Source organism: Macaca fascicularis, chromosome 5 (assembly GCF_037993035.2).
Source record: "Macaca fascicularis isolate 582-1 chromosome 5, T2T-MFA8v1.1".
NCBI lineage: Eukaryota > Metazoa > Chordata > Mammalia > Primates > Cercopithecidae > Macaca > Macaca fascicularis.
Window position 1 is genome coordinate 24,254,834 of NC_088379.1, and position 17,557 is coordinate 24,272,390.

The 17,557-nt window shown below is 36.9% G+C and overlaps 1 protein-coding gene across 6 annotated transcripts in view; it reads right to left on the bottom strand.

The window, feature by feature from the left end:
* SEPSECS (Sep (O-phosphoserine) tRNA:Sec (selenocysteine) tRNA synthase) overlaps positions 1 to 17,557 on the bottom strand; it is a 40,719-nt gene that overhangs the window by 16,681 nt on the left and 6,481 nt on the right. For 4 of the 6 annotated variants that reach the window (XR_012434753.1, XR_012434754.1, XR_012434755.1 and 1 more), the window contains exons 6-8: positions 15,891 to 15,993; positions 8,962 to 9,091; positions 8,738 to 8,829 (exon numbers count right to left, since the gene is read on the bottom strand). Coding sequence is in view for 1 of the 6 variants with exons in the window: in XM_005554601.5 (XP_005554658.2) it covers positions 8,738 to 8,829; positions 8,962 to 9,091; positions 15,891 to 15,993 (325 nt within the window). In the remaining 5 variants the exon portion in view is untranslated. The remainder of the gene's footprint in view (positions 1 to 8,737; positions 8,830 to 8,961; positions 9,092 to 15,890; positions 15,994 to 17,557) is intronic. The other 2 variants (XR_012434756.1, XR_012434757.1) reach the window with 1 other exon arrangement.

Genomic DNA, 17,557 nt, shown 5'->3' on the forward strand with positions numbered 1-17,557 from the left:
TTAAAAATTCATATGGAACCAAAAAAGAGTCCAAATAGCCAAGACAATCCTAAGCAAAAAGAACAAAGCTGGATATATCATCCTACCCAACTTCAAACTATACTACAAGGCTCTAGTAACCAAAACAGCATGGTACTGGTACAAAAACAGACACATAGGCCAATGAAACAGAATAGATAACTCAGAAATAAGACCACGCATCTAAAACCATCTGATCTTTGGCAAACCTGACAAAAACAAGCAATGGGGAAAGGATTCCCTATTTAATAAATGGTGCTGGGAAAACTGGCTAGCCATATGCAGAAACTTGAAACTGAAACCCTTCCTTTCACCTTACACAAAAATTAACTCAAGATGGATTAAAGACTTAAATGTAAACCCTCAAATTATAAAAACCGTAGAAGAAAATCTAGGCAATACCATACAGGACATTGGCACAGGCAAAAATTTCAAGACGAAAATGTCAAAAGCAATTGCAACAAAAGCAAACATTGACAAATGTGATTTAATTAAACTAAACAGCTACTGCACAGCAAAAGAAACTACCATCAGAGTGAACTAACAACCCACAGAATGGGAAAAAAATTTTGCAACTTTCCATCTGACAAAGGTCTGATATCCAGAGTCTACAATGAACTTAAACAAATTTACAAGAAAAAAAATCGAACGACCCCATTAAAAAGTGGGTAAAGGACATGAACAGACACTCCTCAAAAGAAGGCATCCATACAACCAACAAACATATGAAAAAAAACTCACCATCACTGATCATGAGAGAAATGCAAATCAAAACCACAAGATACCATCTCATGCCAGACAGAATGGTGATTATTAAAAAGTCAAGAAACAACAGATGCTGGCAAGGTTGCAGAGAAATAGGAACACTTTTACACTGTTGGTGGAAATGTAAATTAGTTCAACCATTGTGGAAAACAGCGTGGGTATTCCTCAAAGATCTAGAACCAGAAACGCCATTCGATCCAGCAATCCCATTACTGGATATATATCCAAAGGAATATAAATTATTCTATTATAAAGATATATGCACACATATGTTCAATGCAGCACTATTCACAATAGCAAAGACATGGAATCAATCCAAATGCTCATCAATGATAGACTGGATAAAGAAAATGTGGCATATCTACACCATGGAATACTATGCAGCCTTAAAAAGAAATGACATCATGTCCTTTGCAGGGACATGGATGCAGCTGGAAGACTATCCTTAGAAAACTAAAGCAGGAACAGAAAACCAAATTCTGCGTGGTCTCACCCTAAGTGGGAGCTGAACAATGAGAACACACGAACACAAGGAGTGGAACACTACACACTGGGGCCTGTCAGACGGATGCAGGGAGAGGGAGAGCATCAGAAAAAATAGCTAATGCATGCTGGGCTTAATACTTATGTGATGGGTTGACAGGGGCAGCAAACCACCATGGCACACGTTTACCTATGTAACAAACCTGCACGTCCTGTACATGTACCCCAGAACCTAAAATAAATTTTTTTTTAAATCTTAAAAGTTACCATCTATATAATAAAGTATACTTTTAAAATGACTTATAACTCTGTATAAAGGTCTTATTGTTAGAGTTATAATATATTCCATTTATTTAGTTTAAAAATAAACTTAGGCCTGTAATCCCAACACTTTGGGAGGCCAAGGCAGGAGAATGGCTTGAGTCCAGGAGTTCGTGACCAGCCTAGGCAACATAGGAAGACCCCATCTCTACTTAAAAATTAAATAAATAAATAAATAAATAAATAAATTTATGATTTTAGCCAAATCTGAGGAGTGCTCAATATAAAACAAAAAGCAGCTAAGAAAAAAGAAAAAAAAATCTAAGAAAAAAAGACTATAAAAGATCAGAAATAAATACAGATAACTAATGCTATATTTCCAAGTTTTGATATTTGGGATATTTATGCATTCCATCTCAAATGCCATGAAATATTATCCACCTATGTATAAGTGTTAAAATGCTATGACACTGTATGTTTCCTCTCCAAGTTTCTGTTATATATACAAGTGACCTATGTGCCCCTAAACAAGGGGTATCAAACATGAATCTGCACCAAAATTCACTAGGAAAATTTTGTTAAAAATACAGTTGTCTAAGCCCTCCTTCTGACCTAATGAATCTGAATCTATCCTAAAGGAAAGCTAATTTTATAAAGTGACTCAAAACATAAACTCTCAAATAACTGCACAGTACTTGGCTTTCTAGACTCAGTTTAAAACACCCTTTCATAGTTCTATAGTTGTATTAGCCATCAGTACTACCATAGGACCACACCACGAATGTCAATGTATAAATGCACTGTCTTTTTTCCAGGGAGATTTTACCTGATCCTTCCAGAGCTGGGGTAGGTGTCCCAGTTGGGTTTGGTAATAGATGCTCTCATACACTCTGCTTTCCTTTCACAATTCTCATCAGATTTGTAACTATTTAATATCTAGATTTCCTCCCCAAACTATAATTTCCATGGAGGTAAAGACTAAGTCAATCTTGTTTGTGGATTTAGCTTTAGGGCCTACACATAAATATTTGTTTGAATGAATAAACGAACGAGCAGGGGCCAATACTGTTTTTAAAAAAGGAATCAGATTATAAAGGATCAGATTATGGTAGGCTAAGGAGTTTGAACTTTGTCTTGTAGGCAACCAGAACCAAGCAAAAGAACTTGAAGAAAGTTGTGTCTTTTTTTTTTTTTTTTTTTGAGATAGAGTCTCCCTCTGTTGTCAGGCTGGAGCGCAGTGGCGCGATCTCGGCTCAATGCAACCTAACCTCGGCTCAATGCAACCTCCGCCTCCCAGGTTCAAGTGATTCTCATGACTCAGCCTCCTGAGAAGCTGGGACTACAGATGTATGCCACCACACCCAGCTAATTTTTGTATTTTTAGTAAAGACGGGGTTTCACCATGTTGGCCAGGATGGTTTTGATCTCTTGACCTTGTGATCTGCCCGCCTCGGCCTCCGAAAGTTGTGTCTTTAGAATATTAACCTGGCATTGCTCTACAATGTGACAGAGTAGACCAAGGTGGGGGAACAGTTGAAATGTGAACGGCCGGGCGCGGTGGCTCAAGCCTGTAATCCCAGCACTTTGGGAGGCCGAGACGGGCGGATCACGAGGTCAGGAGATCAAGACCATCCTGGCTAACACGGTGAAACCCCATCTCTACTAAAAAATACAAAAAAAAAAACTAGCCGGGCGAGGTGGCGGGCGCCTGTAGTCCCAGCTACTCGGGAGGCTGAGGCAGGAGAATGGCGTAAACCCGGGAGGCGGAGCTTGCAGTGAGCTGAGATCCGGCCACTGCACTCCAGCCTGGGCGACAGAGCCAGACTCCCTCTCAAAAAAAAAAAAAAAAGAAATGTGAGTAAATTATTGTAACCATCAGGTGTGATGTGTTAAGGACTTAAATTAGGGAGGGGTAGCAGTGGAAATGGAAAGAAATGAATGTTGGAAACACTGTGAAGGACTTAATGATATAAGGGCTTAAGGTATAAAAGGAATCAAAAGTATCAGCATTAGAAAGTTTATAACAGAGAAGGGAATTTACTGCTTCATCTCAGAGCCCAGTCCACAAGCAGGCATGACTGGAGAGAGTCTCAAATGACTTAATTCTGTTTTCCTTCTTATAGTCCCTAGTGTTGAGAAGTCTCTCTTGGCATGGCTAGAAATATGGCAGCTGACAATTGTAAGATTATATCCTTACAGCTTACTATCTGCAAAGCAAGAGGTCCCGTCTCTAAAAGATCAATCAAATCTACTGGAAGGATACTATCTCCACATGCCTGTGAACCAGACTAGCCAGATCATCTGCCCAACCTATGAAAGAAGAAGAAGGGACACTGATTGACAGACTCAACAGGACCACCTGGAGTCAGGGAGGAGCAGTTCTCCAATGACAGCGATTCTGCACAAGCAAACAACATATTATCCTCTCTAAAATATAACTGAGTTTTTTGGCCAGAGTAGCTAGATTTATTCACTGTCTTCGTCTCCTTTAGATATCAGTAGACCCATATCTTGAGCTTTACGGACATATAAACAGCTCCATAGCCACCAGGCTAGATTATCATCTATATTTAAAAAGGCAAGTAGAATTTATAAGTTAAGAAAGAGAACAGGAGACCCAATTGCCTAGATTTCAGTCCATATTCCACAATTCACCTCATACAAATCTCCATTTCCTATGAAAATGAGAATAACAACACCTCGTAAGAATATTTTGAGGATTAAATGTATACATAAAAAGGTACTTAGGCCGGGCGCGGTGGCTCACGCCTGTAATCCCAGCACTTTGGGAGGCCGAGGCGGGCGGATCACAAGGTCAGGAGATCGAGACCATGGTGAAACCCCGTCTCTACTAAAAATACAAAAAAAAATTAGCCGGGCGCGGTTGTGGGCGCCTGTAGTCCCAGCTACTCGGGAGGCTGAGGCAGGAGAATGGCGTGAACCCGGGAGGCGGAGCTTGCAGTGAGCTGAGATCGCGCCACTGCACTCCAGCCTGGGCAACAGAGTGAGACTCCGTCTCAAAAAAAAAAAAAAAAAAAGGTACTTAGAAGAGTGCCTTCCACATAGTGCTCAGTATTACGTGTAATTATTTCATATGTATATAAATGTATAAGGACGTATATGGTATTTGTATAAACACAAACCTTGCATGGAAAGACTATGTTAAGAACGAATTTTACATGAAACCTTTCTAACCAATGGTCAAATCTTAATGCTCACCCTACTTGACCTATCAGTGCCATTAGCTATGCTAATCGCTCCCTCCTCCTTAATACACAGTTTGAAAATATTTGAAAAAAAAAAAATTACATCTGTGCTGAATATGCAGTTTTTCTCGTCATTATTTCCCAAACAATACAGTATAAAAACTACTTATATAACATTTACATTGTATTCAATATTACAAGCAATCTAGAGTTGATTTAAGGAATACAGGAGGATGTGCATAATTTATATGAAAATACTATGTCATTTTATATACGGGACTTCAGCATCTACAGATTTTGGTATCTGAGTGATACCAAGGGATGACTTAGGATATCATTCTTAGTCTTCCTCGTAACTGAATGTTCCTTCGAAGTCTCCTTTGCTGGTTGCTTTTCTCAGACCTCTTAATGCTGTAGTGCCCAGAGCTCAGTCCTTATACCTCTTTTCTGTTTAGACTTACTCTCTTGCAATCTCATCTAGTCTCTTGGCCAATTAACTCCCAGATTTTTATTTCCAGCCCAGTTCTCTCTCAATCCTAGACTTGTATATCCTACTCTCCACTTTGCAACTCTATCTTAAGATCAATTCAAATTCAATTTTGTCCAAAACTGAACTCCTAGTCTTCCCCCAAAACCTATAGCTTCCCCATCATAGCTAATGGCTGTTCCATCCTTCCAACTGCTCAGGTCAAAAATCTCAGAGTTACTCTTTACTTTTCTCTACCATCCATCAGGAACTCCTATTCGCTCAATCTTCAACACAAACCTAGACTCTAACCACTTCTTACTACCTCCATTGCCACCATCTAGCTCCCAGCCAATATCACTTCTTAACCACTATAAAAGGCTCCTAACAGGTATCCATCCAGCTTCTGCCCTTGCCCCCCAATCTATTATCAAAACAGCAATCAATGTGAGCATTCAAAGCATGTGTCAGATCATTCTACTCAATTCAAACCTCCAATGGTTTCCTATTTCAGTCACGGACCTTACTGTGACCTAAAAGGCCCCACATGATCAGCCCCACCCTCATTACCACCCTGACCTCAACTCCCACAGTTCTCCTCCTTGCTCTTTTTGCTGCAGCCACAATGGCCTCCTTGCTGCTTCTCAGATACACAAGGTCCACATCTGGCCTAGAGTCCTGATACTGGCTTTCTGCCTGAAACGCACTTCACCATCATATGTGTATATTCCCCTCAAACTTCAAGTTCACTGAATGTCAGGGTATTGGGCTAGGCATGGAGGCTCACGTCTGTAATGCCAGCACTCTGTGAGGCCAAGGCAGGTGGATCACGTGAGGTCAGGAGTTCAAGACCAGCCTGGCCAACATGGCAAAACCCTGTCTCTACTAAAAATATAAAAATTAGCCGGGCGTGGTGGCACATGCCTGTAATCCCAGCTACTCAGGAGTCTGAGGTGGCAGAGGTTGCAGTGAGCCAAGATCACGCCACTGTACTCCAGCCTGGTGGAGAGAGTGAGACTCTGTCTTCAAAAAAAAAAAAAAAAAGTCACCTTCTCAACGAGGCCTGCCCTAACCACTATATTTAAAAATCAGTTCCCACCACCACCTCATCATCCCAAATTCTCCTTAATCTTGCTTTTTTTCCATAGCATTTATCACCTTCAAGCAAACTTTGTAATTTCTGTATTATGTTGCCTGTTTTATTGCTGGTTTCCCCCATAGGCAATGTGTGCTCCCCAAGAGCAAGTATCTTTATCTACTGTATTGACTGCTGTATCTATCTATAGCTATATGCCTGACACATTACGTGTGGTCAATAAATACACAGTAAGTTAAATATTTACTCAATGAATCTTATCCCACATTCAACTTTACCTTTGCATTTCCATACTTTAGACTCCGCTATTTAAAATTGGCTTATTCAGATGCAGGGAGGAAAGCCAAGACAGCTTGATGAGGGTAAAAACGGGTATGAGGTAACATGAAACTGAAGAGACCATTGTGTTAAAAAGAGAAACTCAAATTTCCAAAATGTCCAATTTATATTACCAATATGCCTTATAGTGGATTACTAAATTACAGGCCAGTTCTCATGATTACTATGTCCAAAGTCCAGAAAGTAACTCTTTCAAGAAATATTCCAGAGTCTTTTAAAACTAAAAGTGGCCTGAGATGTCAATTGTGTCTTTCACAAATGAAATGGGGAAATAAAATCTTTAAAACTTTTCCAGGACGAAATGACTAGTTATAGGAGAGCTAAGAACCACTGGCATCTGAAACAACTAAACTCACATATAAGCAGATGACAGATTTTCCTCATCTATAGAGAGTTGTCATCTGACATATGGATCTGGTTCCTTGAAAGATTTGCCACAGTCTTCTCTTGGCTACAACAATCTACGACCATGAATGATTACAATTTGGAGTTCATAAAACCAGAGTTTTATTCTTATTGTATGAAAATTCATTGTCAGACTTCCTGAAGTATAATTCATTCACATATAGTAAAATTCGGAGTGTCTCTTTTTTTGGTGCCCACTTCTATGAATTTTGACAAATGTATACAGTCAGGAAACCACTACCACTATCATGACATAAAACGTTTCATCACCCTAAAAAGTTCCCTCCCCAATCCCTAGCCTTTAGCAACCATTAATCTTTCTTCTTTCCTTATATTTTTTACCTTTTCCAGGATGGCATATAAATGAAACTGTACAATACGTAGCCTTTTGAGTCTGGCTTCTTTCACTTAGCATAATGCATTTGAAAGTCATTATCTTATTGCATATTTCGGTACATTAGCCATTCTAAAAGGTGTGTAGTGGTATTTCATTGTGGTTTTAAATTTGCATTTCCCTAATTACTAATAACATTGAGCATCTTTTCCTATATCACATAGATCTTAAGAAATGTCCTCACAATTAAACAATTACTTTCCCATGGAATGAATTAGTAGGGGAAGGAGGACCGGGGTAAAACAGAGCACAAGATTTTTAAACTTGTTATGTATTCATCCTAAGGCTGTGAGAAGATCTATGAGATAATACATATGAAAATGCTTTAGAATATATAAAGTACTATTATAAATATAAGGGACTACAATTGTTATTAAGTGCTAGAAAGTTATCAGATTTAAAAACTGCACCAGAGGATTCACTCTCTCCCAGATAGAAGATGAATAAAACACTGCCCGCCCTAGCTATACGATCTCTGTCTTTTGGAGGTGTCCTGAATTAAGCTAGTTGTGTTGGAGATAAAGTTCTGTTTTCAAGCATAAATGTAACTTCTTTTCACAACCAATATAACCAATGAGTTCAGCATTCGATAGTGACAAGAAATAGGCCGGGAGCGGTGCCTCATGCCTGTAATCCCAGCACTCTGGGAGGCTGATGCGGGTGGATCACGAGGTCAGGAGTTGGAGACCAGCCTGGCCAATTTTAATCTCTACTAAAAATACAAAAAATTACACGCCTGTAATCCCAGCTACTCAGGAGACTGAGGCAGGAGAATTGATTGAACCCAGGAGGCGGAAATTGCAGTGAGCCAAGATTGTGCCATTGCACTCCAGCCCAAGACTCCTCTCAAAAAAAAAAAAAAGACAAAGATAAATTTACTATTTTAGTATAAAAAGATAGAGCTAACTTCTGACCTGTGACTGACATCTCACCCCTAAACAATTTTCACGTTTCCAAAAACTAAAAAGATGAATTGTCCATTTGTCTTTTAAGAGCTTCTACCTTTAAGTGATAAATGAACTGAATTTTACTGAATAGGAGTCCCTAATGCAGGAGTTTCTAAAAAGTAAATAAATAAAAGTAAAATCACCTAACCAAGATTCCTCGTAATATCTGGATAGACAGGCTGACAAAAACTAATAGGAAACTGAATAACAGATCTGAATAAATCGATCTGAATAAATAGTGTCAGACCATACTAGATGTCTCCCTCCCAATGCAAGAAACCAATAAGCAGAAACACCAAAGATTTGGAGCATGGTTCTCGTCGAGAATGTTATTCGATATATAAAGGGAAAGCTTACCTTTCTTTCTTTTAGTAGCTTTTTATAGCCATTTGATCCAAGTGACAATAAAGTAATAAGCACATCTAAAGAAGGTGAAGCTGAAGCTCTTCCTGAAATAAGAAGAGTAAGTTACATTAAGAAGATGGGGGGGGTAGCTGTAGAAATTAAGATTTATTACAGTAGCCTATGTACAAATGGATTTTTGTTAGTTACTTTTTCTGAAAAGCAACTTATTTATTTACCTGGATACATCCTGCTGATTTCCTGAATGAAGGAATCATTAAAGCCAGCAATTATAGCGCCACCTACTGGAACCATAAAATTTTTGTCCAAGCTCTGAACAAAAGCATCTATTCTACCAACTCGAGCCCCCTAGAATCAATATTACATATTAGTTGCTAGGAAAACAGACAATTGCTATTAACAAATACATACCACAATGAAAAATTATAACTATTTGAGTTAATTAATATATTAGCCTGATTTAACCATTTCACGATATATACATGCATCAAAACATCAAATTGTACACCATAAAAATACACAATTTTTGTCAACTCTCTTAGAATAAAAATAAACACCATTAAAACAATGCACAGAAAAACCGATTGAAAATGTTTATTTTTATTTTCTTTGTAATATGCCAAGAAAACGTTTTTAAGTATTAAAACAAAATTTTTAATGGTGCTGCTTATATGTGGAACTTTAAGCTTACAACGTGCTTTCACACATAAATCATTTAATCTTCATAACAACTCTGTGAGGTAAGCATGGTTTCAGTATCAGCTCAGGTGGGAACTTTAATGAAACAAAATTTTACACCTTAAAATTTGATAAGAAAGAATGGATTTGGCCGGGCGCAGTGGCTCACGCCTGTTATCCCAGCACTTTGGGAGGCCAAGGCGGGCGGATCATGAGGTCAGGAGATCGACACCATCCTGGCTAACACGGTGAAACCCCATCTCTACTAAAAAAACAAAAAATTAGCCAGACGTGGTGGCATGCGCCTGTAGTCCCAGCTACTCGGGAGGCTGAAGCAAGGGAATGGCATGAACCCAGGAGGCAGAGCTTGCACTGAGCCGAGATCTCACCACTGCACTCCAGCCTGGGCGACAGAGCGAGACTCCATCTCAAAAAAAAAAGAGAATGGATTCATCCCATGCGTCTCATCTGTGCTCCTTTTTGACAACAAATGTCTACAATGGGTTCTGTAACTATTAAGTGGTTTTAAACACCCTCTGTAAGTTCGAGGATGGCCACCATAACCTAAGGGACTATAGCCATCCGAGTTGCCAAACAGTTAATTATACGTGTGCCTCTCTTTAATGCTTGCACAATCTACTACCTGTATGACCATTTTAAGCACTCAGATAACAAAAAAGAAATGCAAAGTTTTACTTTTAACATCACTTAATGGAAATTTTATTTGTATACTCTTGGCAAGTTTAGAAGCAACGTTTCTACATAACTCCTGCTCCCTAATATTGTAAACTTAGATGACTTTATTCCATTGCAAATGAACTTCCAGTGAAAATCTAATATTCTGGTGAAAAATTGAATACTTACCTACTAGAAATGTAAAAGTAAGTTCGGTCCTCGTCCAACACAGTCTATGACCTTCTGTCTAATGTGCTTCGATTTTCTCCTCTTAAAAATACAGATACTATCTAAATTACAACTAAGATAGCCTTTTTCTTTATCTGTAGCCACAGATTTTCAATCTGTATTCACAATCTGCATTCCTATTAATATTATAACCATATTTGACCTTCCTTTTCACATCTTGCTATCTGAGGGAGAATAGAAGGAGCAGATAGCTGGCCTAATCTAAGAGTCCAGATCCAGGCAACAGGTGGAAGCAGCTGAAGCAGGGAAGAGGAGCGGCTGCTCTGGAGGCCATTATACAACTGTTCAAATTTTAACCTTCCTCTTCCTCTTCTAATTTCCTAATAAACCATGATCAGAGAAAATCTCACCATATCACAGGAAAACAGAGAGACGCATATAAGACTAACAGAATAAAAAAAAAAAAACTGGAAAACATGGGAAGTAGCAGCACATAAAAATAAGTGGAACAGTGACAGTTGCCTTTGTATTAATATTATAGTACTGTCCAAGGCCTCCTGAGAGAAACAGGAACCTAAATTGGAAGCAGAAATACTAGAGGAATCAGTGCATCAGACTTTGTTAGAACCCTTCCATCACTAAAACACAGAAAGCATTTAAAAAGCAGCACATTCTATGGCAAGAAAACAAACAGGCCAGACCCAATCTCAGAAATGGTACAGAGCCCCCTTTTTTCAGCTACATCTAAGTCACCAGTACATGCTCTAAAATCCACTCTCAAAATACATCTGAATAAAAGCATTTATTACCACCTTCACAACTACCACCCTGGCCAAAGCCACAAACAAATCTCATATGGGTTGCTGCAACAGCCTTCCACTCTTGTCTCCCTAGTCTATTTCCCACATAGCATGTCACTCTTTCCTGCTTGAAATCCTTCCATGGCCAATGATCATACCAAGAATAAAATCCCAAACCCTTAACACACCTCAAAGCTCTACAACCACTGTTCACCTTGTTCATTATGGTTCAGCCATACTGGCCTCCTTGCTATTTCTCACACATTCCAAGCACACTCCTCCCTCAGAGTCTTGGCTATTAGCTTCTGTCTAGAATCTCTCTAGAGAGCTGCAAAGCCTCCTCCTTCATGTCATTCAGAGCTCCATTCCTAGATCACTCCATCTAATGACATCCGTCCTCCCCAAATACCAGAGCATTTATCCAAGACTTGTCATACTCAAGGTTTACTCTCTGCTTTCCCACAAAAAATAGAATGCTCCATGAGGGTTAAAGACTTTGTCGCATTCACTATTCCATCTCTAGTTCCTACCCTGGTGCCTGGTACACAAGTAGGAACCCAGAAAGTATTTGTTGAATGAAGAGGCAATTAGGTTTGTGAATAAACAGTAGTAACACCTACTTCTCCCAAATTCTTAATAGGCAAAGTTGCCGCTTCCCACACTTTTGGAGCTTTACAATCTATTCTGACTCAAAATAATTAGTCTTATACACATATTTTTGGGACTCTACTATATCCCTCTCCATTAATCTATCCTAACATCCATAATCCATGAATCTCTTAAATTCATTTTAGTAAATATAAACAGAAATATAGGTTATTCAAAACTAATTTCCCTAGGGGGGCTACATGAGCATAAAGAATACTCTACAGGCTCAGCATTAAGGCATTCTAGGGTCTCACCTTAAAAATAAAAAAGTTAAAAACATAATGTTAAAACAATAAAAATTTAAAAACATTTATAGTTTTCCTTCATTGATTGATTATTGCAATATTATTTTCTCAAGAAGAGACTTAGAGTATTAGTACTTTAGTATTTTGTTTTTTAACAGAAAAATGGGACTTTGGAGTCACACTGAACTAGATGGGCTGTTTTGTAGCTATAGGACCTTGGGTAAGTCACTTAATCTCACTTATTTTATTTCTCCATGTGCAGAATGGGAATAAGAAGTACACTTAAATTGTCAGGATTCAGTTAATAACTTTAAAAGCCTAGTAGGATGGCTGACACATGGAAAGTGTGTAGTAAATGGTATATATCAACAATAAGGACTATTGAGATGAATTAAAGCTAACTTTAATTTTTTAGAATGTCATGAAACAGCAACCTGCACTCAACAAGACTCAAGTATTCATTTGATTTAAATCAATAGTGCCACAACATCTTTTGGTGAAGGCCAATTTGGGAAAAATAGAATCTTTATATATTTGCTTTTTGGTTTTAAAGAAATATCCATTTTAGTAAGTTCTAATGCTCAATAGCACAGTACAGTGACTATAGTTAACAACAATGTATTGTATATTTCAAAATACCTAGAAGAGAGGATGTGAAATGTTCCCAACACAAAAGGATGTAATAAATGCCAGGTAATGGATAGCCTAAATACTCTGACTTAATCATCCCACCATCTGTACATGTATCAAAATATCATATGCACTCCATAAATATATCTAAATATTATGTATCAAAGAAATTTTTTTAAAGAAATGTCAACTTTAGAAGGTAATACATTATCTGCAACAGTATCTGCATTTAAAAGTTTATTCACCCATCTTATAGTTTTATTTTTTGGTTAAAATTTTAGTAAAACCACCTCCCAAATGCAGAGAGGTAATGACAAAGCAGAGTATTAGGGATGTGCAACTCCAAGGGCACCTTTCTTATTGTATTCTGGAGCTCTTTTTTTTTTCAGGCGGAGTCTCGCTCTGTCACACAGGCTGGGTGCAGTGGCGCTATCGCTATCTCGGTTCACTGCAAGCTCCGCCTCCTGGGTTTATCCCATTCGCCTGCCTCAGCCTCCCAAATAGCTGGGACTACAAGTACAAACCACCACATCACCCAATGTTTTCTTTAATTTTAGTTTTGTAGAGATGGAGTCTCGCTTTGTTGCCCAGGGAGGTCTCAAACTTCTGGCTTCAAGTGATCCACAAGCTTCAACCTTCCAAAGTGCTGGAATTACAGAGATGAGCCACCACACCCAGCCTCTTTTAGTTTTAACCTCTTCAAGTGCACCACCAAATTTTCTAGTATTTAAAAATATGTTGTATCATTAAAATGATCATTACGAAAACTTTATAGGCATCTGAAGGGTACAGAAATATAACACTAAAAAAATTAAATGTACACAATGAATATAACTATGTAAAAACAATATGCATACAAAAAGAGAAAAAGTAAATACATAAATTGTTAAGGATATTTGTTAGGGTAATAGCGTTATGAGTGATCTTCTACTCCTTCCTCATTTTCCTAAACTTTTAGTAATGCTGATGGTATTTGACTTTTAAAAGAAGAGAAGCTGCTAAAAATTACAGAGAAGAGGAGCAAGGGGGAAAGGGAAAGGAGGAATAAAAATCAATCACTGAAATAAAATGTTTTTCAAGATTTCCAGTGTAGAAAATAGTACACCCTTCCTCTATGACCATACAAATTAGAAATAACCTAGTCCAGAATAAGTGAAGAAGCCTTAAAAAGTTAAAGAATAACGAAAAGAAATACCAAGGAAGTGGCAAACAGTCTTTCTCTAAAGGTTTTAAGAAATCCCGACACACCATGCCTACAACCCACTCCACCTCTGGACTTGCTACATAAATTAATCCATTTCCTTATTGGTTTAAGCCAACTTGAGTTGGGTTTCTGTTACTTGCTGCCAATGACATCCTAACTGATACAAAGGTGAGTAAAGAAATTAAGCAAATCTGCGATTACTATTTCATATAAACCACATTTATGTAAAAGATGATACTAGTATACGAAAAATAATATAGAAGACAAAAAAATGTACTAGATAGTATCTGTTGTGCTTCAGAGCATTTATCATATCGGAGCAGGCCACAGGCAACTGCAAATAACTTATGCCCACATAACACAAATCACATGTATGTCAAAACTGAATGCGTATATTAACATCATTATGCATACAAATTATGTAGTCCATATCATACATGCATAAATACAATAATTCATTTATTCACTGACTTTGTTCAGTAACCAGTTATTGATTGTCCATTATGTACCAGATACTGTCTTAAGTATTGAGGGCACAGCAGTGAACAAAATAAAGTTCTACCCCAACAGAACCTTAATTATAATTACTGTCAATAACAAACATTATATCAAACGGTGATAAGTGTTCTGGAGAAAAATAGCAAGGAGCCATTAATTATAAGAAACATCATTATTTTATATGTCACTACATTAAAAAAAATTGCCTATTAACATTGTAAGACACCACTGATTATAAGACATCACAATTTCAGATGTCAAAATATAGAACACTGCATCTTAAAATCAATGAACATGGTAAAAAAGCAAAAAGAGGGATAGAAAATGCTAGCAAGGGCTGGGCACAGTGGCTCACACCTGTATTCCCAGTACTTTGGGGGGCAGAGGTGGGAGGCTGGCTTGAGCCCAGGAGTTTGAGACCAGCCTGGGCTGCATGACAAAATCCCGTTTCTAGAAAAAAATACAAGTTAGCTGAGCGTGATAGCGCACACCTGTGGTCCCAGCTACCCGGGAGGCTAATGTAGGAGGATGACTTGAGCATGGGAGGTTGAGGCTGCAGTGAACTGTGGCTGCACCACTGCACTCCAACCTGGACAAGAGAGTGAACCCCTATCTCAAAAAAATAAAAAAGTAGAAAATGCTAGTGAGGAAGGGGGAGATGTTAGATAGGATTTGACATGTTTGCCAAAACTGAGTATGTATATTAACATAATTATGCACACAAACTATATAGCCTGTATCATACATGCATAAATAAATACAATATTTCATTTATTCATTCACTTTGTCCAGTAACCGGTTATTGATTGTCAATAATGACAAAAATTGATAGAGTTTCTGAGGAAGTCTCACTGATGAAAAGAAAACTACGCGACTCTCTAGAAGAGCAATCCAGTGAGTGGGATGAGCAAGAGCAAAGGCCTGGAAGTGCAGGCATGTGACAAAATGGAAAAAAAGTAAGGCAGCAAGGGTGGTTGGAGCACAGCAAGCAAAAGGAAAGCAGAAAATGAAATCAGCAAATCAGCAAAGGCCTGAATACACAAAGCCTGTAGGCCATAGTTCTTACAAGTGACATGGGAAACAAAGACATATTTTCAAAAGTAGAACCTCAAACAAATGACCAGGATCTAGCTGATGCTTAAAAAAAAAAAACAAAAAACCTGCCAATTCCACAGGTATATACTAGAATGTTTATAAATGAAGTCACTTCTAGTCTAAGATAATAAGGTACAATAATTCCTTAAATATAGAATAAATCACATATTTTTTAAAATGATATAATCCAGTATATTAGAAAAATGAGAATCCTGGTAATGAAACAGTCTCAGAAAGTTAAAAGCTAAACTACTAAAGTATTTCCATGTTGATTCTAGCCTACCAAAGCTTTCAGTCCAATTACCACCATAGTACCAAAGAATAATTACTTTTATTGAGATTATCAGATGCAAGTTCCTAACACAACCTGAAGCAGATGGTCATAAATAACTGTTTTTACGATATCAGATTGTAAGAAAAAGTAATAATCCTATAATATGTTAAACTGAATTTTTCCTTGACATATATATTTTAAACTCTCTTACCTGCTGAATGAGGTGCATACACTTTGAAGACTGCACTCCATAAGCATTATTGACTATATGTGGAATGCCATAATTAGCACAAATCACAGCCAGTTCTTCTAATCTATAAACGTAAATATTCAATAGAAAGACATACTCACACTGTGCTTTATAAATGCTAGTGCAGAAACTTTTTAAAAAATTTACTAGTTATCCTTAATGTACATCAAGGGAAAAAAACGACAAATACTGAAATTTCTATTGCAGTATTTTGACATGTAATACAGCAGCTTGGAAATACAGAGCAAGCGCTTTTGAATAAACCTTAAAAGGCTTTTAAATTAATGTTATCAATATATGAAAAAAATACAAAAATTTATGTAGATGGTAAATCATTTTAAAATTAAAAATTCCCTAAATAGAAAGCCAGAAGATTTATGTATAATGACCCCTCACAAGGTGGTATGCTCTTTTTTTTCACTTTTGTTTGCTTACCATACTGAAGCTAGTATCTGCAAAATAATTAGCATATCTGGAATCTTAAGAAATCTTACATTAAACATCTCATAAAATAAAAAATGCATACTCAAATAGACTTTAATGTATTAAAAAATACAGAACATTAAAATGTGTCATTACCAAAATAACTAACATTTTCCAACAACTTGGATACTGAGGAATCTTTTAAATAGCTCCTGGTTTTAAATCCACCCTTATCTACTCTTACTTTTTCATTTTACACCTCTCATATTAATCTGAGAGTCTAACTTTATGCAAAGTAAGGTAACAAATTTCAGTGGCAGCATAATAAATAGATGTTCTTTCACAAAGCCAAATACTTCTTGTGACTGAGCTCATCTTTAATAGAAATGTCTTCATGCTATGAAACTAAAACTAAATCCTATGTTTTAGTAAAACTATTAAAGTTTTCTTTCTAAAGTATAAAGAATTTGAAAGCATTTTTATACAAGTAAAGTCCTTTTTGACAGAATATATTTCAAATATACAGTTTGAATTACCGATTTATGTATAATACATGTACTATTTCTAGTAGATGTCATTAATATATTTTTAACTGTAAGCAGGAATACCATTATGTTCATCTGTTACAAGTTTTCTTTTTTTTATCCAGTTTGCCTCAGACCAAAAACAAGTTATCAATTTGCTTGCTTGAAGTCTCATGAATTAAAAACTCATTTTATCATTCATTTTCACAAACCCTACAAATTGATATAGAAATTCTTTTTGTTACTTCAAACTAATCAGATGATGTTTTTAACAAAATAGACCTTCCGGGATACACACAAGTATTTTCTTCATAAAATAAAAGGTACTTTCATATGTGTGTGTTCTAATGAAAATATTCCTTAATAAAAAACTTTGAAAATAAAGCTCCATAACATTAAGCTCTATTTTTAAAAGAAAAAAAAAAAAAAAACTTGAGAGTACTTTTAAATAATCTGAATTACCTAAATCTGTTAATGGTTAGGGTGTGTTTAAAAAACAAATGTATTAAATGAAAGGAGAAGCAGAAAAAATATTTTTCATATATATCAAATTGTTTTCTAACTTAGAAGCCAATTTAATGTGTTTATCACTTAGAAGAAATAATACCCTTCTTTTTTGCAACATTTCCCTTAAATGAATTTCCTCTACTTTTTGTCTAATTAACTAACAAAAACAAAATG